Source organism: Polistes dominula, unplaced genomic scaffold (assembly GCF_049000335.1).
Source record: "Polistes dominula isolate Pdom_NZ unplaced genomic scaffold, Pdom_raw_medaka contig_15, whole genome shotgun sequence".
Taxonomy (NCBI): domain Eukaryota; kingdom Metazoa; phylum Arthropoda; class Insecta; order Hymenoptera; family Vespidae; genus Polistes; species Polistes dominula.
The window spans coordinates 3,757,213-3,782,598 of record NW_028300915.1 but is presented as its reverse complement, the minus strand read 5'-3'; the positions used below and the strand labels follow the sequence as shown (position 1 = coordinate 3,782,598).

Here is a 25,386-nt window from a genome sequence, read left to right as displayed (position 1 = left end):
TTTAGAAACTAATTTATGAAATAAATGATTCTTAAAAAATAATATCGTATCATAAAACCATTAAATTAATTGCATATTTCGCAAGTTAAATTTATTTATCTATTTTACATTACATATCACATAAAAATTAAAATGTCGTTAAGAAGTATTACAGGATTGGTTGAAATAGTCAAAGGAGAAGTAGGGAACACCGTGGATTACTTTAGGAACGTTTGTAATTTTAGAGACGTTGGATAACTGCCGTAAAGTAATAGTAGAGGGGATACTCGATTAAGCAGTTCTTTGCAGAGTTTTGAGGTTATAAAAGGCGTTTAGAAGAAAGTAACGGTAGTATCGAAGAAGACTAGTATTGTTTGCGGCTACTTGAAAACATCTTCCACATCAGGGAATACACAGTTATGAAATTGGTTATGTGAGAAGCAAGACAAATCTCGCGAGTGAATTCTATGTCAATAACATGTTGGTTCCAAATATCGTTAGGGTAATGCGGGTGCATAGGCTGGCGGATTTGGATGTCTGACAAATATTTATAAATGTATGGAATGATTTATTGATATTTACGGCTGAACATGGTGAAGGAGAAGCCAAATTCAATCCGTATCTACGATTCGGAGGGTTATAGGCGCAGAGCTGCATGCATCTGCGTCAAGAATGATCTCGAGGATGAGGTAATCCAACAGATGGCAGTCTTTATATTCTTCATTAAATTCACATATAACATATTTTACAATTTAGATTTATTTTATTAGAAGATTACATTTATTTTTGAATCTTCCTTCATTAAGGAAATCATTTTATAAATGACATTTTGTAGGTTCTACTGGTCACATCCAGTAGAAGGCCTGATAGTTGGATAGTACCTGGTGGAGGTGTAGAGCCGGAGGAGGAACCAGCGGTTACTGCACTTAGGGAAGTCAGAGAGGAGGCTGGTGTTCTAGGACAATTGGGTCGTTGTCTTGGCATATTTGAGGTTTATCATTAATATTTAGTTTTTGAGATATTTTTGGAACAAATTTTACATGATGTAGCTTTCTAATTGCAGAAAAATTTTATTTCTCAAAATTTTTCATGATATTTCTAATCTGTGCACATACAGCTATGAAATACATTTATTTTTTTCAATTTTAGAATGTGGAACACAAACATAGAACACAGGTATGGGTAATGCGGGTAACCGAAGAGCTGCCAGAATGGGAAGATTCACGTGCTATCGGTCGAAAACGGAAATGGTTTTCTATATCAGAGGCTCTGCTGCAACTGGCAAAGCACAAGCCCGTCCAGTGCTCGTATTTACATAGCCTCCTCAATACTAATCCACGGCATAATCCTAATATTCCACCGTCTCACCAACTATTCAAGTGATAAATATTTCTAGCAACAATATCCATTTTAATAAACACAGTTAATATCACACACCACTCATTTGCGAAAGCGAGTGTCATTGAAATTTGATCTATTTGCTGCTACTTTACCTCTCCTCCTAAAGGGATTACAATTATTATTATTGTATTTTATACATAAAATAATATTATACTTACTGTCATTATTATTATTATTATTATTATTATGTTTATTCATATAGATTGTGTTAATAAACTGGTCCATAAAGGAGCAGTTTCACTAATTTGATTTCCTATTGTTGATAAAAATTTTCTAATAAAAATATTCTAAAGATTTTTGAGTTTCAAGTTTAGTAAGTAGATCATCTTTATGTAGAAAGTTCATTTATTCTTATCATCATTTATGTACATATATAAAAAGACATACACATGATACATACAGGTTGCCCTCCTACAACACGGCATCCTATAATACGGTTTCCTTTCAAAAAACCTTTGTACAACACTGTACTTCTACAACTGCGGCGAGGTTTGCCGTCTTAATGATACAGTGTTACAAAAAGTATTTCTTTTCATTTACATGGCCTGAAAACAAAGGTCTCGTACAACACGGTTTCACACAACACGGCATTTTCTAGGAACCTATCTGCCGTGTTATAGGAGGGTTACCTGTATATATTTAACGTACCAAAGTACATGCGGTATATGATATAAAATATTAAAACTATTCACCATTTTTCGGTAAATATATACGACTTCAGTGACTCTTGTGGACAAAATATAAACTAAAAGTGCAACAGGGGAAAAATATTATTCAGTGTTACCCCTCAGTATGCACGTGTCGTGTATAAGCTTATTGTTAGATAAAGTATAAATAGATATTGCATAAATAAGATTAAACGTAATAATAAATATTTTATATGTTGATGTAAACAATTTTTTAATAATTTTTATATTATTAATATAGTTTGTTGGTGTCTACTATATATAATATATAGGTATTAAAACTAGCTTATATTGCAACACGCAGTTTGGAATCTACCTCAAAACACGTGCGCACATGTGCGATTGAATAGTGTATACAAATTTGAAATTAATTGAAGGTAAACATTTAATAATCCTTAGCGTTATTGTATTTTTTTATTATAAGTGCTATATAAATTTCAATATTCATTTAATATTATATGTATATATATTTTATTACCACTTTTTTGGGGTTATTTTGGAGTTAATTTATTTTCCTATAATGCTTCCAGAATTTCATATTATATTTTGATTATCTATCTATAAATTAATAAAATTACTGTCAAGATTAGTTATTCTTCTTTTTCAATATTTTCATAAGGACATGTCTGAAGAAATGGATTTCGAAACAATAAATGATTCTGAAGATGAAAGCATGGATGATAGTAACGAGGATTCAGAAGATGACAAAATTGTAGAAAATGGAAATAAGGATCAGAATGGCAGTAAAGTAGAATCAAAAGTGTATTTACCTGGGCAACCTTTAGATCCAGGGGAGGAACTTGTTGTTGATAAATCTACGTATCGCATGCTGCATCATGCACAATCTGGTGCACCATGTCTTAGTTTTGACGTAATTTTAGATGAGCTAGGTAGTGACAGAGAAACCTATCCTCTTAGTATGTATCTTATTGCTGGAACTCAAGCTGATAAGACACATGTTAATAATCTTCTTGTCATGAAAATGTCTAACTTACATGGCATGAAAGATATAGATTCAGAAGACGAATCTAGTGAATCTGAAGATGAGAACGATGACAAGCTTCCTGTTATGACAGTTGCTCCAATTAAACATCAAGGATGTGTTAATAGAATAAGGTAACAAAAATAAAAAAAAATATATATATGTATAATTATTATATATTATTATTGGAACTTTCGTATAAAATGTAATTATATTAATATTCTCAGGTGTACACGAATTGAAAATACAACGTTAGCAGCAAGTTGGAGTGAATTAGGTCGAGTAAACCTTTGGAATTTAAATGAACAATTACAAGCAGTCGATAATACTGCTTCACTTCTTACATATCGGAAGAAATGTGAACAATCTGGTGCTATAAAACCATTGTATACTTTTAATGGACATCTTAGTGAAGGATATGCTCTTGATTGGTGCCCTACAGAAAAAGGCACATTAGCTTCCGGTGATTGCAGGGGTAATATACATATATGGTGCATCAGTGGAAATAATAGTAGTGCAACTTGGGAAGTTGATCAAAGGCCTTATAATTCACATGCACCGCATAGTGTAGAAGATGTTCAGTGGTCTCCTAATGAAAGAAATGTTTTGGCTTCTTGTTCGGTTGATAAAAGGTTTTTGCTATTGATAATACACGTCACTTCAAAACATTATACATTCTTGCAAATAATAAAAATTTTCTTTCTAATTCGTAGTATAAAAATATGGGATACAAGAGTCAGCCCACAATCTGCGTGTATGCTATCAGTCTCAGGAACACACACTGCAGATATTAATGTCATTTCTTGGAATCGTCGAGAAAATCAATTTCTTGTATCTGGAGGAGACGATGGATTACTTTGTGTATGGGACATGAGAGAATTTAGTCCAAATGGATCAACTCCTGTTGCAACTTTCAAACAACATATCGGACCTGTAACAACAGTAGAATGGCATCCTCAAGAAGCGACTGTGTTTGCTTCAGGTGGTGCAGATGATCAAATTGCTCAATGGGATCTATCAGTAGAAGTAGATCATTCAGAAAAACCCGAAGACAGTGAATTAGCAGAGATACCTCCACAATTACTTTTTATACATCAAGGTCAAACAGATGTCAAAGAATTACACTGGCATCCACAGTGTCCTGGTACTATAATATCAACAGCACATTCTGGATACAATATATTCCGTACAATTAGTGTTTAATTAATTTATAATTGTAATTATATACTGCGAAAATATTCAGAAGATAATTTTTGTAATTATCCCCATCCTTTTTAATGAATTTTAAAGGAATTTTATCATTTTTGTAATGCATTCTTGTAAAGATTATGATAATAATACTTGCAACATATTCGAATGTAATAAATTTATTTTTCGATTTTATTTATTTTTTTTGTAGTTTTTAGGATAATCAATTGTTCAATGTTATCTATTCATTAAAGCCATTGAAAATAGATGTCGTATTGTAGGTCTACCATGTGGACAATTCCAAGGATTTTTCATTTGACTCATTTGTATTACCAATTTCATCATTTCTGTATTATTTAATGCAGTACCAATCATAACTGCACTACGACATGCCCTTGATGCTAACATTTGCCGAACTCGACTTGGACGAGGGATTTCAAAAAAAACTTTATTTTCTAATCCTTCTTTAATTAAAAAAATTAATTCTTCTATATCTTCTTGTCCAAATTGCCAGCCAAAACTAACTGGCATTCCAATTAATTCAACACGTTTACCGATTTGTTCTGAAATAAAACAACCATTATTAATTTTATTGGATCTTTTAAATAAAATATCTTTTTCCAGGATGATAAATTAATACCTTCAGCATTAATTTTAATTTCAAAGCCATTACTTTCGAATATTTTTTGATGTTCTATGAGAATTGTTTCATTTAAATAAGAAAAATTTAAAGGTTTCGGAATAATTAATTTTTGTGTTTTCAGTTTTGTTTCATTACTTAATTTTTCGAAACGAAATTTTTCGTCCGTAGCATGCTGATCTATTATGAAAAGATCGTTTTCCAATAAAACTATAATAAAACCAAGATTGAATTGTCCTATAACTTTCATCTGTAATGTAAAAAATCTTATAATGTATATATTAAATTAATAGAAACAATTAAAAAATGCTTAACTAATATTGTAATAACCTTTGTAAACGAACTTTTGGCAAGTTCTTTTTTCAGTTCTTCCTCAGCTTCGCTGTTCTGACTAACTTTTATCTGTGCTTTGTATTTTAATATCCTTTTTTTAGTAGAATTATTCTTGGAAGTATTCTTTCTTTCATAAAATATTTTTTTTACTTTTTCTATATCAATAGGTATTTCAACGTTTAGCAATTCTTCTACAACTTCGTTTTCTTTTTTCAAAATATTATTCGTTTCTACGTGTGTTTCTTTTTCATATTTTTTGTCAGTATTTTGGGATCTATGAAAAACTTGCATTCGTTTTGCCGGTGGATCATTATTGGTGGTAGAAGCTACTCTTTTTAATCCAAAATTCATTTCTGTTAACATTTTGACGGTAAAATTTCCTTGAAGGAATTCCCATTTTTTGGTCAGATTAAATTTGATACATGCTAAAATTATTTTTTCTTGTGTGAACAAAATAGTTCTTTTGTCTGGCGTTACATTAATATCAGCACATTCTTGATTTAATTTTAAATTTAAAAATACAAAGGGATATTGTTTATTGTTAAATTTATGATATATATGATTAATTAGTTTACTTATTTTAGTAAGATCGCACGGACGTCCGTTAACATAAAAAAATTGTCTATCAGGAGTTGAACGACCACAGGTATGCATATTATTGCTAACGTAACATTCCCAATCAAAGTCTACCTTGGAATTATTTGGTAGATTGTATTCTTCCAGTGTTGCTTCATCGGGTGGTTGTAATTCAATTTGGACCAAATTATCGATAGATTTGTTACCGAACACGGCAATAATATTTTTAATAACGCTATCTGCATTTGCCGTACTAACAATTAAATTAGATGATTTTCCTGATATTGTGTTTGTACATGTTATTTTTGCATTAACAGAAATTAAACAGTAACTGTATAATATTTGAACGGTACGTGCATATTCCTTTTTTATATTTCTATGAAATTCTTTTGCTCTAACTGGTAGATTCTTAAATATATTTTTTACATAAACCGATGTTCCTTTTTCTCGAGCACATATTTCTTTCTTTTTTAATAAACCATTCTTATCAAATTCTAATTTAAATCCATGTTCACTTGTCGAATGCCTAGTTACAATACTCAGGTCACTTAACGCACATAACGAACTTAGAGCTTCACCACGAAATCCAAATGTACTTACTTCTGTTAAGTCAGAAAACTCACAAAGTTTAGATGTATGATGTTTTAAACCTGTTTTGTGTGTAATAAAAAAATATTAAAATTATTATTTAATATATTTCTTTGCTACTATATGCATTTTATTCATAAAGAAATTAACTTCGTGATAAAATTAAAGTAAACAATATTTTTTTGAAATTATCAATTGTTATATATTTTTATTTATAATCACTGACCTAGTCCTTCAAAATCTTGCTCTTCTACTCCACTTCCATTATCAGAAACAGTTATACACGTTATTCCATGATCTGTCAATTTAACATCAACAATTGTAGCTCCACTGTCTAAACTATTTTCAACTAATTCTTTTACAGCAATTGAGAGATCGATTACAACCTATAAAATAACATAGCTTTAAGTTGAAAGTATTTTAATACAAGAATAACACAGTATTAATATTTATTTTTCTAATGGTTTAACCTTACCTGTCCAGAACAAATACGATGTATTGCTTCTTTATTTATTGCCCCAATTTTTTTGGATTTTTCTTTTGTTGGAATTGGTTCACTCATTTTATTTCAATGTTTAATAATAAGAGAAGATTATTTTGTAGATATAATAATTATAAATCTTCGAACTTCGATACGATTTTACTTAGAAAACAAAAGAGCGACATATTCTAAGTTTACTTGGTTAAGAACACAAATTCCTGTCATATACTCATCGAAAAATATTCAAATAAAAATTTTTGTTCTGTTTTTGTTTTTATAGTAGATTACAATTCTATAATTTTTAATATAAAAAAGTGTTAATTTTTTCTATATTAATATTTAGTTTCATTCAAAATTAGTACAATAAATAAATAGTTGCTCTTTTATTACCAGAAACTTTATTTATTAAGTTTTTGAACATCACTAAATAATTTACATACATCATATACTAAATTTGTATTAACATCTATTTTATAGATCTGACCTGACCCCAAATCCTGGTCCAGGAGGTGGAGACTTTAAAGACGTTAATCCACCAGCTGGATCTGCAGCAAATCTAGGCGAATTTTGTGGACCAGGTGGCGGTCTTTCACCTTTCCTTAGTGCATTTATTATTTTTGCAGCACTTTCAGGAGTCAAGTCTTCCTATCAAGGATAAGTAAAATCAAATAATAATACAGTCGAGTTTAATTAATTACAGTTTACCTATGGGGAAAAAAATTCATAATTGCTTACATAATAATCATCATTAACTTGGAACATTGGTGCATTGGCACATGCTCCTAAACATTCAACTTCTGATACAGTAAATAATTTATCTTCAGAGGTACCACCAAGTTTACAACGCGCAGCTTCAGTTACAGCAGTTACTATAGAATCTGAATCTCTCAACCAACACGGAGTACACGTACAGATTTGAATATGATATTTTCCCATTGGGTTTCTGTTAAACATTGTATAGAAAGTAGCAACTTCATAAACACGCATTCGAGGTACATTGAGAATCTCAGCAACTTTATGCATAGCGGAGAGTGGTAGCCAACCATGTTGTCTTTGAGCTAAATCTAATAGAGGTATCATTGCACCACGTTTGTGACCTTCTGGATAAATTTTTAGAAGAGCCTCGATACGTTTTTTGTTTGCTTCATTAAATTCAAAGGGTGTACTGGGATTATTGTATTCGGTGTCTCTATGCTGAAATTTAGAGTTGACGTTATACTTAAAGTTAAGTTGTTAAGAATTTAGTAAAAATGTTATAACATACATTAAATAGTTGATCAGATGCATGACTAGAAGATGTTTGAATTCCTCTGCCCCTTGTAGGAGCCTATAGACAAATTGGATATTAAACGTCAAATCAAAACAATTATTTTCATATAATTTAAAGGTTACATAAGGTGGAGTTAGGTTATATGAAAAAGAAGTTAAATAATTTAAAAAGAATAAAGAGAATATTTTTATATATAATTACATACTAAAATTGTACGAAGTGCACGAAAAGATGTCAACATATTTAAAGATTTTTAACGCATCCACGAGTTTTCCTATTTTTCGAAGACTTGTCAATCAGTCTTTGATAGTTTAGTTACATAACTGACACCAGGAGGCGCGAGCGCTACTTAGAGTATACGAGCTAGTTTTTATACATGATATTTTGTGGAATAAGGAGTAGTGTAAATGAATATTATTTATTTAAATTTTCGATCAGAGAAACATCGAGATAAAATTAAATAGAGGAAAAAGTTATTAATTTAAACTATGATAAGTATTAATGAGACGTTAGTTTATTACGATATTTCGAGGCATTGACATTGAAGTATTTCTTTCTTTAAAAGTAAACTCATATTTTTAATAACGAAAATAGGGGTTATAAATTACAATGTGGAGAACATTAAAGAAAAAAATTCTATTTGTAAATTTTATTCCAATAATTTAAAAAAATTTAAATTTGGAGAATAATGTAGGTTTTTATGTCGGTACTATTATCAGTCGGTCATTATGGTAATGCAAATTTCTGTTTTGTTATTATTTAATTACCTACAGTCGGTAAGTTCAACGATTATTAACTGTACTATATGTCTCGCTAGGTGGTGTTACCGATACCAAAAAGCAATATTAAAATAATATTAAAATTTTACATTTATATTATAAGATAGTATATTTATTTGTTTTAGTTTAAAAATATTTGCAAATTATTTTTTAAACGATTAGACGGAAAAGGAATTAAAGATATTATTTTATACGCATTGGATTTTATTTCTCATACAACTAGTCACATTTATTACACCACAATACACAACGGTACATCTAATAATTTAATCGCGTCTAAGTTTCATAATTGTGTGGTACAGTAGTAGCAATCGATATAATAATTTGGAGGTATAAATAGCACACTTAATGTGACATCGCGTATATTCTACGATATATTGGCATGATCGGAAATCCTTTAACATTCGTTTCCTCTTATTCGTGATGGACGCGAGCGATCAGTCAATCGTTGTCAAATAAATTGTTAAATAAATCGTCGAATAAATGATAGATTAAATCATGGAATTGTCCCGTTTATTCTCGCTTTAACGAATGATTCCATTATTTTATCAAAAAAAAATCCAAATCTCTTCTTTTTTCTCGCGAAGGAAAAAAGATAAAGTCAAATTAAATGATTGAAAAGAAGATCTATAGAAAAAAATACTAAAAAAACAACGATTGTAAAAAATACGATGGAAAAAGAAAATTGGATTGGAAGATCGCGCGCCATTTTGATCTACTCTTTTTCTTTGTATTTTTTCTCTCATTTTCTTTTGTTACTACCTGTCGGCCGCTAAACTGCGGTAAATATACGATATAACTTTTTCTTGAATCTTAAAATCTAAATAGTATTATCTTAAGTTGGTACATTTTATACATGTAATTCTAGCGTAGACGACGGAGATAGACCGAATCGGATCTTGCTTAAAATCTTGCTTAGTTTACTTTTCTTTCTTTTTTTTTTAAATTTCTTCCTTTCTCTCTTTCTATCTGTGTCTCATTTTTAATTAAAACGGTCGCATTTGCTTCTCGCGTCGCCTTGCAACCCAGTCGCACTTGTCGCATATCGCATTTTCGTATTTGAAGCGGAGGATTTACGAAAATCTCAACTCTTCTTCATCAATACGCATTTTTGCCCATTTAAACGATACACATTTTCGTTATTTTATTTTTTTTTGTTATTTTTCTTCTCGATCGTCGATTAGAGAGCAAGTATAAGTATTGTAAGTACGTATGAACGTCGCCGATCGAAAGTAGCGTTTCTTATTATAGATTTTGTCATTTAATACGCGAAGCTAAATACATGTATACGCTTATATTCTCCCGATTAATTAAACACGGCCTTATTATTGTTCCTTGCATTAAGAAAGGTAAGCACGAATGCTAATCCTCGTGCTTAGGAACTTGATTTTACCGATTATCGAGGATCGATGTTTTAAACGTCCTTTTTATCGGATCTTAACATAAGCGCGTCCTTTCGTTCAAAAATCCTAAATTTCTTCATTTCTTCCTTGTATATGCTTTTTTTTTTTTACTTCACGCATGAAAGTAGGGTTCGAAGAATGCATACGATCGATCATAAAACAACGGGTTGATATTCTCTCTCTCTCTTTCTTTCAAGTTTCGACGCATCGATCCATCGATACTTGTGAAAAGGACGATCGTCGGCAGTGATCGATAAAAGGCAGTGTAATTTAATTTTATATTGCGACGCGCTTCTTCGGCTGCTTAGCTCTCTCTCTCTCTCTCTCTCTCTCTCTCGCTCTCTTTCTCTCTCTTTTTTTTTCGCTCTACCGTTTTTATTTTCATCTACATAAGTAAGTCATTAATAATACATAATATCAGCTAGAAAAAGGTCTTAATAATTTATATAGAAAATGTACAAGAAAATCTACATTCAACGAACGCGTGTAATCATTATCTTTGTTGTTGTTGTTGTTTGTGTGTCGTTATATGCGTGTACTTGTATGCACGTGTTCATCTGTCTGTCCTGTATGTCACTGCATGTATGTATGTATGAATGTATGTGTGCGTGTTGAGCGTAGGATGTTTCGTGTTGTGTCGACGCGTTATCGTCGTACGCGAGCGAAGAAGAATAAATAAATTAAAAAAGAAGGGGTGATGTAGGATACGAAGTAGGAGGAAGAAGGAGGTTGGTAGTGGTGGTGGTGATGGTGATGGTTGGGCATTTAAGGAAAGGCCTCGGGGTTAGCGTATATGGAAGTAGTTTTGTGCCATTTACAGTCGGTCGCACAGTTCTTGCGAAATTCTTATGGTTTTTGTTTGTTTGTTTGTTTTATTCGCCGTTGCTCGTCCTTTTTATCTTTCGCATTAAAATCGCGAAAAAGGATAAAAGGATAGAGATAAGTCGATGATCGTTTCACTTCGTTTACAGAAACTGAACAACCTACCGACAAGAGTTAAGTAACACCTCGATTTTTCATTTGATACATTAATTCAACATTTATTATATATTGAAATAAAAGTTTGTTTTTTTCTTTGTATTATATTATATACGGTGAGTCACAGAGAGAGGAGTATTCGTAACCACACGCTCGCGTTCCTTAATATAAATTTAAAATAATTAATATTCTCTCGTAATGCAAAATTTCAAAATTCATATACACGGAATCCTAAAATATGCTTCTGCTTATATGAATTTGAAAATATATTATATTACAAGAAAATATTGATTGTTATTTAAATTGAAACAGTAGGGGGAATTACGAATACTTCTGGGACTCACTGTTACGATTGCGTTTCTTAACTATTATCGGTACAACAAATGTAGATATAATATCATATTATGCGCAAAAAGATATCGTGTCTCTTTGGAATCGCGATTAGCGAGATAACACGAGGAGGAAGCGATTTTCTCTGGCTAAGAAATGCCGGCAAGCGGAGGAGCATGATGTTTGGAGAAGTGCATGTTGGAGGAGGACGTTGTTGGTAATCGTGGCTCGTGTCCAACGTGTGTCCAAAGCCGACGGTTCTTCGCTCCTTGAGCCGACAGCACGATATGGCTTTGATGATAATATACGATAGCTAAATATATTCCGTGCCTTGCTTGCGCTTAAAACTCTTCTCGTTTCACTAGCTTGTCCACTTGTTCTCTCACTCTCTCTCTTTCTCTCTTCCTCGTACTCATTTACACAAGCATTCATTCTCTCGGGTCGCGTGCTCGTTCATGTTCTCTCATTTTCTCCCTCTTTCTTTCTCTCTCTCACTCATTCATTTTGCACGCTTATTTTCGACAGAAGGGTTGAGAACGATTTAAGACGAGACTGCCATTACTACTGTTGCTGCTACTATTGTCGCACATCGCTGCGAATTAATCAAAATTTGAAGCTACGAACGCACTTCAAAATTTCTCGCCATTTGCAATCTTTATCTTTCTTTTCTTTTATATTTATTTTGTTGTTGTTGTCTAGTATAATCGGTAGCATCACGAATAATACCGGTAATATACGAGTGCGAGATAGTATAACATGGCATGACATGACATAGGATGGTATCATACTGTACGGTGCATGCAACGAGAATGGAAGACGCACGATTATCGATACTCGCGTTGGAAATAATCGAGCTGACGAGCGAATACCGATATTCGGCTTTATTTTATCTTTTTTTATAGTTCAGAATAGGTGGAAACGTTCGATACACTGAGGTGGTACGCGCGATTAGAAAAAAAGTAGCAGGTTCTTCTATAAAGATGGGTGGTGGTGGTGGTTAGGCGAATCCTTCCTAATTTTCCTTCGTTCTCTCTTTCTTTCTCATACATACATACACACACATACATTCTCTCTTTCTCTCCCCCTTCTTTCTACGTCCTCGTATGTGCCGATGACTTGCTACTCCTTCAATGGCATGATCTCGCTCTACGTTGGAAGCGGCGCATTCGACGATGCCATTCGTCGCGCCACTCGATGACAATCGATCTTTGCGTTACAGTCAGACCACCTTGACTTCCACCGTCACTTTCTTGGCCGAGTATCAAATACGATCTGTGGACATAACGAACGAGGATCAATATTACGTTTTTAGGATCTTCAATGAGTCCTATACATTTAATATTTACATTTAATTCAATTATGTTTATAGAACATCTTTTTTTCTCTTCTTTTGCATAAAATATACGGATATAGTTTGTTCTGAAAATTTTTTAGACACCCTATATATGTAGAATAGAGTATATTATAATTCGTTATAAGATAAACGAAATACTCACTTGCTTGGTTTGATCTTGGGGCATCTACAGGCCAAATCCGCAGAGTGCACGTAAAGCGGAACATCACCGCGTCGAATCCTTGAATTTGGATTCTTTTTATATATATAGTCGACATTCAATGTGAAGCGTATCCAAGATGCCCCAGAAACACCACTTCCGCTTTGTGAACCGTCGCTTTTCTTGTGCCTGTCTGTTATTCTTCCAAGTATAGCTGGAAAAGTGAAAAACGTATTGTTTCGTATTAATAAACGATCTTTCAGAATAATTAGTTGAATTGTTACAGAAAAAATTTAAAAAATGTAGAAATAAATAATAAAAAAATATATATAATTAAAAATTATATATATTATTATATTTATATTATATAAGCGTTATAACACGCACGACACTATAGTATATATATATATATTAAAATATAATATAAAATTATATTATATAATTTCTTTTTAATTTATAATTAAATTATATATAAATATTATAATATATAATAAATATTATTTATTAATATTTATTATTTAATTATATATATATATATATATATATTATGTAGATATATATGTCGAATATTTGGAAGAAGGTCGTGGTTTCCCACAGACGAAGGAAAACTGTCTGGGGCATAGGGTTGCGGTCTGCGAAACAGCTTTTGCTGTCTTTCTTTCTTTCTTTCTCTTATTACGATCGTATCCATCGATCCTGTTGTTCGCAGGACAGGGATACTATTAGCCTTTCGCCAAGGACTAGGGTCATGGCCGGTGCTCGTTCGTCGAAACCAACTCAACGTCAAGCGGTACTTTAGATCGAACCATTCATTACTATACTCGATCAGGAAAGAGAAAGATGTTTCATCCAAAAGGATCAAAGTCCTACTCTTACGTCTTTTTGATAACGGATCGTCATTTTTATTTCTACTTATGATAACGTTACTTTTTTAATCGGTTTATTTTAATTAGTTTAAACACGTGACTCGCGTAAATTTGAATACATAAGAGAAGCTTTTTTTTTTTTTTTTTTAAATTAAATTTGGTAGTTCCCGTGTTTTTTTTAATATATAAGTAAGACGTTACTTGTTAACGCTATTTTTGAAATATTCTTTTATCGGATTTGCTTCCGCAAAACGACACGAAAGAGAAAGAGAGTGGAAAAATAAACGAAAAAAAAAAACATAAAATGAAGAAGGATAGTCGTGTGGTCGTTTCGGCTTCTATTCCAAGACGTAAGACAGCTAAGTGCAGACCTGTTGAAGATTTATTTGCGCTGAATCAAGTAAATGGACAGAAAAGAGAAGTAGAAAGAAAGAGAGAAAGAAAAAGAACGAGAACCTAAAACCGTGGCCCCAGTGTACTGGACCACGGTTCAAAAGCATGCCTTTCTATTATTGAAAGTCTTACCCGCTAAAACGGCGAGCCTTTCACCTTTTTTAAACGAGCCGCCTTGCACACACGACCATAACATCAACGAACGAATGAACCAACGAAAAGGGAGAAGAAAGAGGAGGAAGAAGAAGAAGAAGTGAAACGAATCGTCGAGTTTGGAGATTGCATGTAGTAGATCTCTTCGTTTTCTCTTTTCGAACCCTTCGAGGAACTTTGACCCGAAACCCCGACATTTTATTTCGTTTTTTCAAAATATTTTATTTCATTTGTATATTCCCTTTGAAATTAATTTAAAATTGTTTTTTTTTTAAACACTCACCGTAATCTCTTTTGCAGTATTTGTTCAAATTGACTCTCTTCGTGCTGGCGCGACATTTTCCACATTGATCTGTAACAAAAGATAATTTTGAAAATCTCATAATTGACATAGTACGAGGAAAATATTATTGTGTTTAATTTGTTTAACGAACTTCTAGGCTACTTTAAATAAACGAAATTGAAGTTTCGTTACTAAAACAGATTAAAATAATCCGAATAAAGGTGTGTAATCTTGAAGGGTTCTGATCCTTGTGACACGTGACAAGATAAATAAATAATAAGCTATATCGTTGATATAAGAATTTTGGTTAAATTCATAGATAAAATTTGTCGATGTTAGGTAATAATTTGAACGCTTTGTTGAACGCATATTCAATGGTAATGCCGCGGTATCCATCAAAACGATTCCGACATTAACGCGGCATTCCATGCCTGTATACAACAAGTCTTATGAATGAATAATTTGCATCCTAATGAAACATCGTGTATGAGATACTAAAATTTGAAATCGCATATTCATGTTTGGCCAGAGGCACGAAAATTCTATCCTATAGAAGCGAATGTTATTCGAATATCTATATGTGGAGTATTTATCGCGTATATCTACGTTAAATAATAATTTAAGTTCAATATTGTTTAGTACCAGTTAAAAGTTCGTTTACAAAGATTTCAGTATCTACTTGTGTTTATAATACTCTTGTATAATTTATGCATCCAGTTTGAGGTAATGCTCGTAATAACATTTTATATTTAATTATTAATTAATTATTAATATATAATTATTTTATTATATTATATATTAATATAATTATATTTCTATTATTAGAATACATATATTAAAAATATTAGATATATTAGATAGGATCCTATTTAGATAGGACCAGAACCGAAAGTGCATCAGTTGTGCGTGTGTAGTCGTCGTCGTTGTCGTCGTCGTCGACGTTTAGTTTCTCGCAAATTCCCGAGGCATTCGTCTGGTCGTCCGTCGTTCGCCCTAACCATCGTATTATCCACTTCGGTACACTTGGTGCCTCCAAGCACCAAGGAAGGCCAAACGGAGTAAAGGGGAAGAAGAGGAGGGTGAGGAAGGGAAGGACAGGCCGAGTGTGTACCGGTTAAAAGCGCAGTAGGAAAAGAGATGGATCTCTTCGCGTGGTACCTTGTCACGCGATGTTGGACGTGTCATGACGTCATGACAATAACGACGAGGACGACGAGGACGACGACGACGACGAAGAGGAAGAAGACGGTACATTAACCCTTTCCGGTTTGAATCCTTAGAGGCATAGATAGATAGTTGGTTTTAACGATTACTCGATGCAGAACTAATGCAAATTTAATTAACTATTTTTTACAAATTCAACAAATTTATATCAATGAATTTCTTTGATTAATTTTTAGTCAAAATTTAATATTGCACTTTAAATTTATAGTATTTGTATAATACGTTTTGTATTCTTTCTTTATTGTACAGATTTGTGTCATAGTTTGCGACATAGTTTGGTACAGGGATTTTATCAGCGTCAAGGGTTTTTTCACAAGAAAATCTTACAAAATTTTGACCCAACCACTAATGCAATTATCAAAGCTATACTTGCAACTATGAACGTATATTTTAATTACTATTGCCAGATGAATATTATTTTAGAATTTTAAAAATTACTTTTTTAAAGTAAGAGTAAATAAAAAGACTCCCCAATAAAATAAGTTAATTTTTCTTAATATCGAATGACTAAGGGCAAATATATAGTGGTATGTATGCGATACATCACCGACACTTATATTAGATAACTTCAGCTTGTCTCGTCTCGCACTTGACATCGGCCATTATCATTCTCCTCGGTGCCATATCTATTATCTAGTCTCTGTTATCCATCTATTATCTCGAGCGGCACGGTCAGCGTATATAATGCGACTCGGAGAGCGAGACTCAATTAATTCTACGTGAGATATGTTACGATCCAGAGTTACCGTAGGATACAGACAGAGAGAGAGGGAGAAATGGGGATACTAGTAAGAGAGTTAATAGAAAGAAATAGACAATGCTTTCTTGAGTGAGTAAAAGAGAGAAAGTGAGAGAGAGTAAGAAAGATACGTCTGTCCACTTCCTTATGGTATCTCAAGAGTTAGAATAAGCGTCATGAGATTATATTTCGAATGACTCTATCGAAACGATTAGAAGTAGTTTCTAGTGTCTTTGATATTACAACATAATGTAAAAGAGAGAGAGAAAAGGAAATCAGCGAAAGGAGAAGAATCGTAAAGAAGGAATGTATACTCAAGATGAAGATTCTTCTTTGATGAGAAAGCGGTAACAAGCCGGTTCGGTCAACCATAATCGTAACATCTTTTACGATTTCATCGAGAGCGAATAGGAGACTCAAGATGTGCATGTTGTCATATACCTAACGAAGTAGTAGTAGTAGGAGAAGAGGTTTGTTAATTATCGAAGAGGTGAGAGGCGTTGCACGCGAGCTGATTCTCTTTCCATCGTTCCTCTTTATTTTGCAATATATGCGTTTACTAGCACTCTCGCGTGTGTATCCTTACTCGCTAAGGAATCCGTAATAACCGTCAAAGTATGAGAGGCATTTTACGCGGCTCGAGCTTTGCTCGAAAAGACTGCCAGTTGCGACGAGAGTTGTGAGAGAGAAAGAGAAAGATGGATGACTAGAAACTATGCAGAAAGGACGAAGAGGATCGACTCACTTCGTGTTCGACTCGAGTTGTTTGAATAAACCGTGCCGAGCCTTGTACACACACGTGCGTTCGTTCTACGTTGATTGCGTGCAAAAGCATTTTGCAGGAATTTCATAATTATCGTTCGGCGCGTTCGTGGAAAAGCAAGCTCCTTCTCTTTGTCCAGCTTTCTTCATTTTTGTTCTCCCTCTTTTTCTCTCTTTCTCTCTTTCTTTAGATCGTAAGTCTCATTGGTTCTTTTCTTCGTTCTCTTTCATTGCTTTTACCGCCTATCGTTTTAACACACGCTGGATGATTTAGACTCTTTAACACAATCGTACAATTTAGTGGCCAAGGCGAGAAAGGAATCACGCACTTTTCTTCTTTTCGTTGTTCAGTCTTTCGTTCCCTTGGTTATTCTAGTATCGTTCTAGCCGTTTAATAGGCAGCCTATAATTTCGACTGAAACGCAAAAGAGGTACCTACTCGTTGTGGGAAAGCGCATAAGTTTCTACGAGGCCATGATCCTTGCTTGAAGCAGATCTTTCTTCTACTAGATAATTATATCACAGGTTTTTTGGAATATAATTGATCCTTTGATCGAAATCACATACGCGCGTTCGATGAAAAGAATGTTTTTAATCCTCGTTTTGTTTTTTTCTACTAATTTCTTATTTTTAATTCTACGTTTCGTCATTTCGAGCAAAAGCAGCAGCAATTTCAACAGAAACTTAAATCTTGTCGACTATAAAGCAAATCTGTTAGAACGGCAATCATTTTCTAAGACGTTAAGGATGAAATAGGTTTACGACTTCCTCCTTAGCTGGCTTTAGTATTGAGTTAGGATAAAAATCATTCGGAGTATTCGTAGAGACCGTTTCCTGCGTGAGAGTGCCTGCCTGCGTTCCTGCCTGCCTGCGTGCGTGCGTGCGTGCGTGCGTACGCATCGTACAACCGGGCGTATCCCATTCACTAGGTGGGTTCTTTGGACAAGCCGCTTCATTCATAACGATTCATTCATTCGCTTCGTCAAGTTTTATAACACGTATAAGATTTATATACGAACGTGTACCTACATATTTTAATTGTACCATAATATTATAAACTCACGTGTTTACGTTTACGTTATAGCGTATGTATCTTTGTAATTTGATCTATCATGCTAACTCACGCGAAAAATACGGAATTATAAATTCGTTTCTTTCCGTTTCGTAAAAAAAAGAAAGGAATCAATAGAAATGGACAATTTATTGGTTTACTTGTTTCTTTATCGTAAGATAGAGGATATTTTTTTTCACCTTTTGGTCTCGTCGAATTTCAAGGCTTCTTCTTCTTCTTCTTCGACGAGAAAAAGAAGAAGAGAGTGCTTTGCTAACGGTCGACGTAGATTAATCGCGCCGTGCTTCTCGATGGTGTTTTCCTTGGCAAGGTACTTACACTACTCCGTAAGCATCGGCTACCAACACTCTTTTCGGTACAGCTTAAGAAGAATTTCGTAAATTCCCGTTAAACCGGTGCGATCTTTTTAGCCGACTAAAGAAAACACTGAACCAACTTATTCTCGCGAAGGCCGCCGTAAGACGTGCGCATTAGTCATTACGAAACTTTCAAAATTACAATGCTATCGTGTGTTTATCTTTATACGCGAATACCTAAAAATGTATATCCTTGAGGGTCTTTACGTGGCTTTCTTCCAATATTTATTTTCAATCTTTGTTTTAAAAATAACAAACTCAATCGGATTTTTACCTTGTCTCTCTTTCTCTCTATTTCGCATAAATTGCGAGACTAAAAAAAATGTGCCCATACGTTCTATGAAATACAAGAATAATATCGTGATTCCTTTCGTGGACCCTTCAGAACGGACCACGGAGATGAATTACGAGAAAGTAAAGTGATTTCGAAGCAATCTCCTCTTTTACTTCCTGTGCTCGGAAGTCCTAGGAGACTCGCGATAAAGTACCTCGATTTTAATCGACCAAGTTGAAAACTATCGTCGTCGTTTTCCCTTATAATATCTTTCAAAATCATTTTCCTCATATTTGTACAGAATTCATATGGGAGGGGTGGGAGTGGGGTTCAAAAAAAGGGATTACATTTTATATAGCTCGAGTTTTCTTTCTCTCTCTTTCGTCATTTACAAAGAATCCCGTGTTAATCCTCTCTGGTATTCATAATGTAATATCTCTTTATATTCCGGGAACGTGTAGACGAAAAGAGTGGAAAAGAAATATACGAGTAAAGAGAAGAGAGAAAGAGAAAAGCAAGAACTCCTGTTTCTACGACCGTGAGCTAGTTTCTTCCACATCTCGCAGGTTTCTCGGAAATCTTTCCTGACTGCTTCTGGATTTAGTCGGTGAACCGTCACACACACACACACACACACACACACACACACACACACACACACACACACACACACACACACACACACACACACACACACACACACACACACACACACACACACACACACACACACACACACACACACACACACACACACACACACACACACACACACACACACACACACATTTTGCTAGGGATATGTCTAACAATGTCATCCATGCGTAAGGAATATACATTTATTAGGAGAATGTATTTTTTTTTCATCTTCTTTTCTATCTTCTTTATACGAGAAAAAAGTTTCTTAGTATTTTCCTGGTAAATGACTAAAGGATCGCATGATTATAATTACATTAACAACGACTAATACATTAGTAGTTAAGACATCGGTAGAAAATTAAAAATTTACCATAAAATAATTTTAAACCATTAAACGGCTGAATATAAAATATAAAAAAAGATATCATGTGGGCAGATCATACGTGTTAGAAGTGAAAACCTTCGAAAAACTAAGTTTCGAGAGAAAGAGACGACTGCAGAATATCAGGAGTAGGATAATTGTTGGGTTTATTTGTTATAATATTATTATTATATTATTGTTATCATATTCAAAAATTATTAAACGTTTTATTGAAAACATATATAAATAGATAACATATTACATAGCAAGCAAGTTCTCAATTCAAAGAAATGAGACGAGTTGCTTCTGGTAACTAAAAAATGCATGGTAACTAAACACATCTGTTAGTGTAGTAAACACCTCTATAGTAAGGTTTTTTCCGAAAAGTAGTGAGGTTTTTTCCAAAAAGTAGTGAGGTTTTTTTCCGAAAAGTAGTGAGGTTTTTTTCCGAAAAGTAGTGAGGTTTTTTCCGAAAAGTAATGAGGTTTTTTCCGATAAGTCCGTAGGGTATTTCCGATAAGTCTGTAGGGTGTGTTTAATTAGGCCTCGTAGAAGAGTCTCGTAAGCAAGCCTCGTTAAAAAGCCTCGTAATCGAGTTTCTTGTGTTTACAAACTTTTCTATTTTATTGAAAAATTAGTATAAATTTCCTAAATACGCAAACATTATAATTAAAAAACATGTCTTTGGATATTTATAAAAAAAAAGTATTCTACAATGTTGGCTAATTCTTTTTCTCTCATGTATCTTATAATCAATTTTTTTTTGTAAAATTTTGCAGACAATACAATTATTTTAATGTATATATTTCATAATCATTAATAAGAATAATATTTACGAAATAAATAATTTAATAATAATTTTTCAATAAAATAGAAACATTTTTAAATAGAAAAGTAATGACACGTTTGGTAAAAAAAAAAAACATACCACGCACCTTCTTTGTTTATGTCGACCGTCGGTTCGTTTGGACCTTATACTTTTGTCGCATACCTACGTGCTTATCTCTGTTTATTCTTTTACCCTTCTATCGCTCCTACTTGCAAACATTTCGAGTATCGAAAGAATATGTGTGTTTACGCTTTGTAGTATGCAATCGCACTCAAACACACACATATACAACCAGGAGCGATAACTACGAAGCATAGCATAAAGAGGAGACCGAGAATAGGAAAAACTGTATAGCTATATTCCGTTTCATTCCCTCGCAGTCTAAATCCTATGTTTGTCTCTTTTTCTCTCATTATTTAGTATGGCAACCGTTTCATAGCTTCGTTACATAGCTCCGTTTCCGTTTATTTACTTTTCAGATCACTCCCATTCTAAAGAAGTTTTCACTTCAAAAGAAAAAAAGTTATTTCGTTTAACCATTAAAAATACGAAGAAACCTTTTTTCTTAACCTTAATATCTAAATCATATTTTACAAGTAGGTAATTATTAATTGTACCCTACGATCTGAATATAGGTTTTGCAGAAACATATCGATTTATCCATCCATTTATTTGGTATCGACGTAAACGAGATGCTACTATTTTTTCATTTGAAGTATTATTTTCGTTAATAAAATAACCGATAGAAGGTAATGAAAGAAGTATTGTACATATAAATAAAGGCGAAGAGATTCGTGTCCATCTAGGAAAAGGGCTCGTTTTCGAACGGTCCAATTGTAATTGTCACGCTCGTAGAAACGTCCTTCTTTCGATCGTCTGCGGTGGAAAATCCCTGATTTTCGGAGCGTAACACATCGGATTTACGTGGGCCGATCTCGCTGATTGGAATGTCCCGAAGCGCGCGATGTGACAACAGAATCGAAAAGCAGTTTCGTGTGTCGAGCTTTCCTCTAGTAGACGTGTGTATCTGTATAACCATGCATATGGGTATATGGTGTGTGTGTGTGTTCATGTGCGTGCTCGCATACGTATGTATATATGCATATATATCGATCGATAGAACGAATCGTTCGATCGGAAAACGTCGACCTTATAGGTACGCTTTACACGACATCGATCGGGTTCGCGTACGAACCGGACGCGAATTGGCACGGGTTAATCGACACAAAGGGCGTCTCGTTAGCTGGGAATTAAACGGATTATGGTCTCGGTTCTCTTCTCTCTTTCTATCTCTCCTATACTCCACTCTTTACTATCCCGTTCATCCCTTGGCGATCGATTCGCGTTTACTAGCATGCTGTTCTCGTTGCCACATCCGCCCTGGATTTACGTGTCACTTTTCGTGTCTACTCCTGCTACTTTCTTTCTCTCTTTTATTTGGCTTCGATCATGATACCTTTTTTTTGTTATGCTTGCGTTCGAAGTATGTTTTATAATAAAACTTAAGAAAACGTTTTAGAGTCCTACTATAAACGTTTTCGATAGATTTACAATTAAAAGATCGTTAAATGGAATAACATTTTCGTTTCCAATGTTCTTCCCCGTACTAACGTTATTGTAGAACATGTATGTATATATAGAAGGATGAGTGGATAAACGCAGAGTTTCCGGATTTAGAGAAATCGAGTAGCGGTGAAGTAGGAAGAACGGTCGGTAGATAGTACGGTCTATCTCTCTGATTTTACCACTCATCCTATCCGGAATTGGCGAAATTCCGTACGATAGTTCCGTTGGTAGACGAATGTGACCGGTTGCGGTTCCACGGCCGCGGAATTTTCGACATTTTTATTCGATAACTCGCAGGTTCGTGGTCGCAGAATCGGCCGGGGAAGCATCGATTGAATTTCAAACGAAATTCAAATTACGTTTAATTTGGTTAGCCGCCACCGTCGAAGCGAAGCTTGTGCGTTAGCGAGAAAGAGAGAGAGAGAGAGAGAGAGAAAGAGAGAGAGAGAAAGAAGAGAGTAGTATATCCTGCCACCGTTACTACCCTTTAACTCTCCTATTCCTACGGCTTACGTGTAGTTCCGGTCTCTTTCTCTCTTTCCATCCTTTTGAGAGTGAGTTGTAGGGATTCTATTATCGACCTGCATTTATGGTTCATTAAAACGTTACAAAATTTACAAACAAAATGGCAATGGTTAAGTTCGCGTGACTGAAAGAAAGATAATAATGTTCGTTTCAATTGAAATCTCTTTTCGTTTTTAATTCAGTAAAGAAGAAAGTGAATATATTTCACAAAAAAATGGTTGGTATTTCGATCGTTTAAGCCTTTAGAAAGCGAGAAAATTTCAATAGGATAAAGATTGTTTTATTCGTTCGTAGAACGTGTTAGATAAATTCATTCGATGATTGGTTATTAGAAGACTATGATAAAGGATTAGACTAATCTTAGTTTATCTTGATTCAGAGTCCCCGATATATCGTGGAGAGAGTCGTTCGTTATATACGAGTTATCCTGTAAATCGTCTTCAAATTATTTATGTCTCTTCATTACGTGATAACGTTGCTCTAACCGCGTTATCAGCTTGTTCGTTTCTAGCTGTCGTAGAATAGCCAGGAGCGCTCGTTAGGAGAAATCAGAAGCGACTGTCGCGAAATAAAACGCCGTCGACTACTGTAGTGGTAGTGTTAGTGGTGAGAGTAGTGGTGGTGATGGTGGTGGTGTTGGTGTTGTTAGTGGCTGCTGCTGGGAAACCATTTCTCGTTTATTACTCCGTTAAGGGCTGTCCGGAAACGAGAAGCGCCAGGGTTGCGTCAGTTTTCGTCGTCGAGAAAAATACGGTGAGATCGTGAGTATGAGCAGAAGAGAAAGAAAGAAAGAAAGAGATAGAGATAAAAGAGAGAGAGAGAGAGAGAGAGAGAAAACGCGAGCTAGCCTGTCCGACAGTTTCTCGTCTCTCTAAAAAAGGGGAAGTTGGGGACAAAAGAAGTCGACGGACAATCGACTGACTTGAATGAAATTTTCCTTTTTTTTCTATTTGACTTTTCGTTTGTAAGATTTTAAATGATATCGAATAAATTCGAAGTTTTCACACACAAACGAAATGAAATATTTATCTTATGTCGGAATGTCCACCCTGCTCTGCACCCACCGTTCGTCTTCCAAAGATGTTTTCGTTTTTCATTCTTGAAAAGAAAATTTCCGGTAGAGTTCTTAGACCGGAAAGTTAAGATCGAAAAAGGAGTGACGACGAGTCGCGAGCGAGAAATACGAATCCTTATCGCAACTGACTGGACTAGCTATTACCGGAGTCATAGGTATGTGCTACTGTCACGGTCACTATCAACCACCAACCAGTATACGTGTATAGAGTAGTATACCAGGAGACTATAGTACGCTATCGGTGTATCGGTCTACCTTAGAATAGTAGTAATAGACGTACGGTAGGTAAAACGTGGTACCGCATCGTGTCTCGTGTAGCTCGATACGCCGACGGGACAACGATATCTCGGTATTATACAAGTAGTACATATACCACATGGTACCCTCTACACTGTGTGCTAGAAACTTTGAATCTTCCGTATTACTACTATGGCAAATCTTAAATAAACGATCTTTTCGTTCTTTTTATATTATATTTATCATATTATTATTATTATAATTATTTAAATAGTATCAAAGAAGAATATTATAATTCCAAGGACGTCTCGGCTTCTATATCAGAAGCCAAGTTACTTCACTTCATTTGTCGTAATAATTAAATTCCTGTAACTTAGCCAAGATGTGTTTGCATAGGAATAAACTTTTGGTTCGTAGTGTACGCACGAGGCGACGTTAGGTGGCTGTGTAAATAGGTATATCTGAGCGCCTTCGCGTTATTAGAACGTCACGCCTCTGGCTGTCTCATTAAAATCCACCTTAAGGATCTATGGACAGAGCTTGCCGGGAAACAAGCTCTCTCTCTCTTTCTCTTTCTTAGGGAGTAAAGGGAAGAAGAGAGGTAATACGAGAGAAAAAGAAGGATAAGTTAACGATATTCTTTCATGATCCTTCTTTCTCGTCAAAGATTAACAACCTTTCGAACCCTTGCTACGTTAATTTCGCGACGAACGTTACTTACGTGCATACCTTTCTTGTCATCGTCAAGTCGTAACAAAGATAAGCTTTTATATATTTATTTATTATTATTATATTGTCTTTTAAAGACATTCTAATCGAAAAAGATCTTATTTTATATTTCGGAGAGTCATAATATTCCTTCGTGAAAATTGAACTATCTCAAACATTTGACGAGGAAGGAAAGATAATAAAAATGGAAAATAGG

The 25,386-nt window shown here is 34.2% G+C and overlaps 5 protein-coding genes and 1 long non-coding RNA gene across 6 annotated transcripts in view; 3 read left to right on the top strand and 3 right to left on the bottom strand.

Moving 5' to 3' along the window:
• The first annotated feature begins 226 nt into the window (after positions 1-226).
• On the top strand, positions 227-1,676 carry Aps (diphosphoinositol polyphosphate phosphohydrolase 1 Aps). Its single transcript, XM_015328118.2, is given in 4 exon segments — positions 227-668; positions 815-970; positions 1,129-1,345; positions 1,348-1,676. Coding segments are annotated over 4 exon segments (531 nt in total). The 5' UTR covers positions 227-569; the 3' UTR covers positions 1,407-1,676.
• Positions 1,677-1,825: 149 nt separating this feature from the next.
• l(2)09851 (WD repeat-containing protein 1 l(2)09851) lies at positions 1,826-4,431 on the top strand. Its single transcript, XM_089170037.1, has 4 exons — positions 1,826-2,443; positions 2,686-3,182; positions 3,276-3,680; positions 3,762-4,431. The coding sequence occupies exons 2-4, from the start codon at positions 2,689-2,691 to the stop codon at positions 4,249-4,251; spliced, it is 1,389 nt and encodes a 462-aa protein (XP_089026163.1). The 5' UTR covers positions 1,826-2,443; positions 2,686-2,688; the 3' UTR covers positions 4,252-4,431.
• Pms2 (mismatch repair endonuclease PMS2) lies at positions 4,400-7,089 on the bottom strand. The gene is made up of 5 exons (XM_015328066.2): positions 6,849-7,089; positions 6,600-6,759; positions 5,207-6,435; positions 4,877-5,126; positions 4,400-4,799 (listed from the first exon to the last, which is right to left on the bottom strand). Exons 1-5 carry the CDS (start codon positions 6,933-6,935, stop codon positions 4,474-4,476), a joined length of 2,052 nt encoding a protein of 683 aa, XP_015183552.2. The 5' UTR covers positions 6,936-7,089; the 3' UTR covers positions 4,400-4,473.
• A 144-nt stretch (positions 7,090-7,233) lies between these two features.
• On the bottom strand, positions 7,234-8,486 carry ND-24 (NADH dehydrogenase ubiquinone). Its single transcript, XM_015328053.2, has 4 exons — positions 8,330-8,486; positions 8,119-8,181; positions 7,590-8,048; positions 7,234-7,499 (listed from the first exon to the last, which is right to left on the bottom strand). Exons 1-4 carry the CDS (start codon positions 8,363-8,365, stop codon positions 7,326-7,328), a joined length of 732 nt encoding a protein of 243 aa, XP_015183539.1. The 5' UTR covers positions 8,366-8,486; the 3' UTR covers positions 7,234-7,325.
• A 600-nt stretch (positions 8,487-9,086) lies between these two features.
• Positions 9,087-25,386, bottom strand: part of LOC107070133 (netrin-1) — a 136,046-nt gene continuing 119,746 nt past the window's right edge. The window contains exons 5-7 of the mRNA XM_015328042.2: positions 14,803-14,871; positions 13,111-13,321; positions 9,087-12,886 (exon numbers count right to left, since the gene is read on the bottom strand). Coding sequence (XP_015183528.1) covers positions 12,742-12,886; positions 13,111-13,321; positions 14,803-14,871 — 425 coding nt within the window. The 3' untranslated portion in view covers positions 9,087-12,741. The remainder of the gene's footprint in view (positions 12,887-13,110; positions 13,322-14,802; positions 14,872-25,386) is intronic.
• LOC149033175 (uncharacterized) overlaps positions 15,620-25,386 on the top strand; it is a 121,738-nt gene continuing 111,971 nt past the window's right edge. The window contains exon 1 of the long non-coding RNA XR_016175842.1: positions 15,620-16,050. This is a non-coding gene — a long non-coding RNA (uncharacterized LOC149033175). The remainder of the gene's footprint in view (positions 16,051-25,386) is intronic.

Excerpts from the sequence above, each read along its gene's own strand:
- Pms2 (XM_015328066.2), bottom strand. The coding sequence starts at position 6,935 with ATGAGTGAACCAATTCCAACAAAAGAAAAATCCAAAAAAATTGGGGCA. Across the intron at positions 5,127-5,206 it reads CCAAAAGTTCGTTTACAAAG|ATGAAAGTTATAGGACAATT; the intron begins GTTATTACAATA and ends TTTACATTACAG. Across the intron at positions 4,800-4,876 it reads AATTAAAATTAATGCTGAAG|AACAAATCGGTAAACGTGTT; the intron begins GTATTAATTTAT and ends GTTTTATTTCAG.
- ND-24 (XM_015328053.2), bottom strand. The coding sequence starts at position 8,365 with ATGTTGACATCTTTTCGTGCACTTCGTACAATTTTA. Across the intron at positions 8,182-8,329 it reads GTGCACTTCGTACAATTTTA|GCTCCTACAAGGGGCAGAGG; the intron begins GTATGTAATTAT and ends ATTTGTCTATAG. Across the intron at positions 8,049-8,118 it reads CATCTGATCAACTATTTAAT|CATAGAGACACCGAATACAA; the intron begins GTATGTTATAAC and ends TCTAAATTTCAG.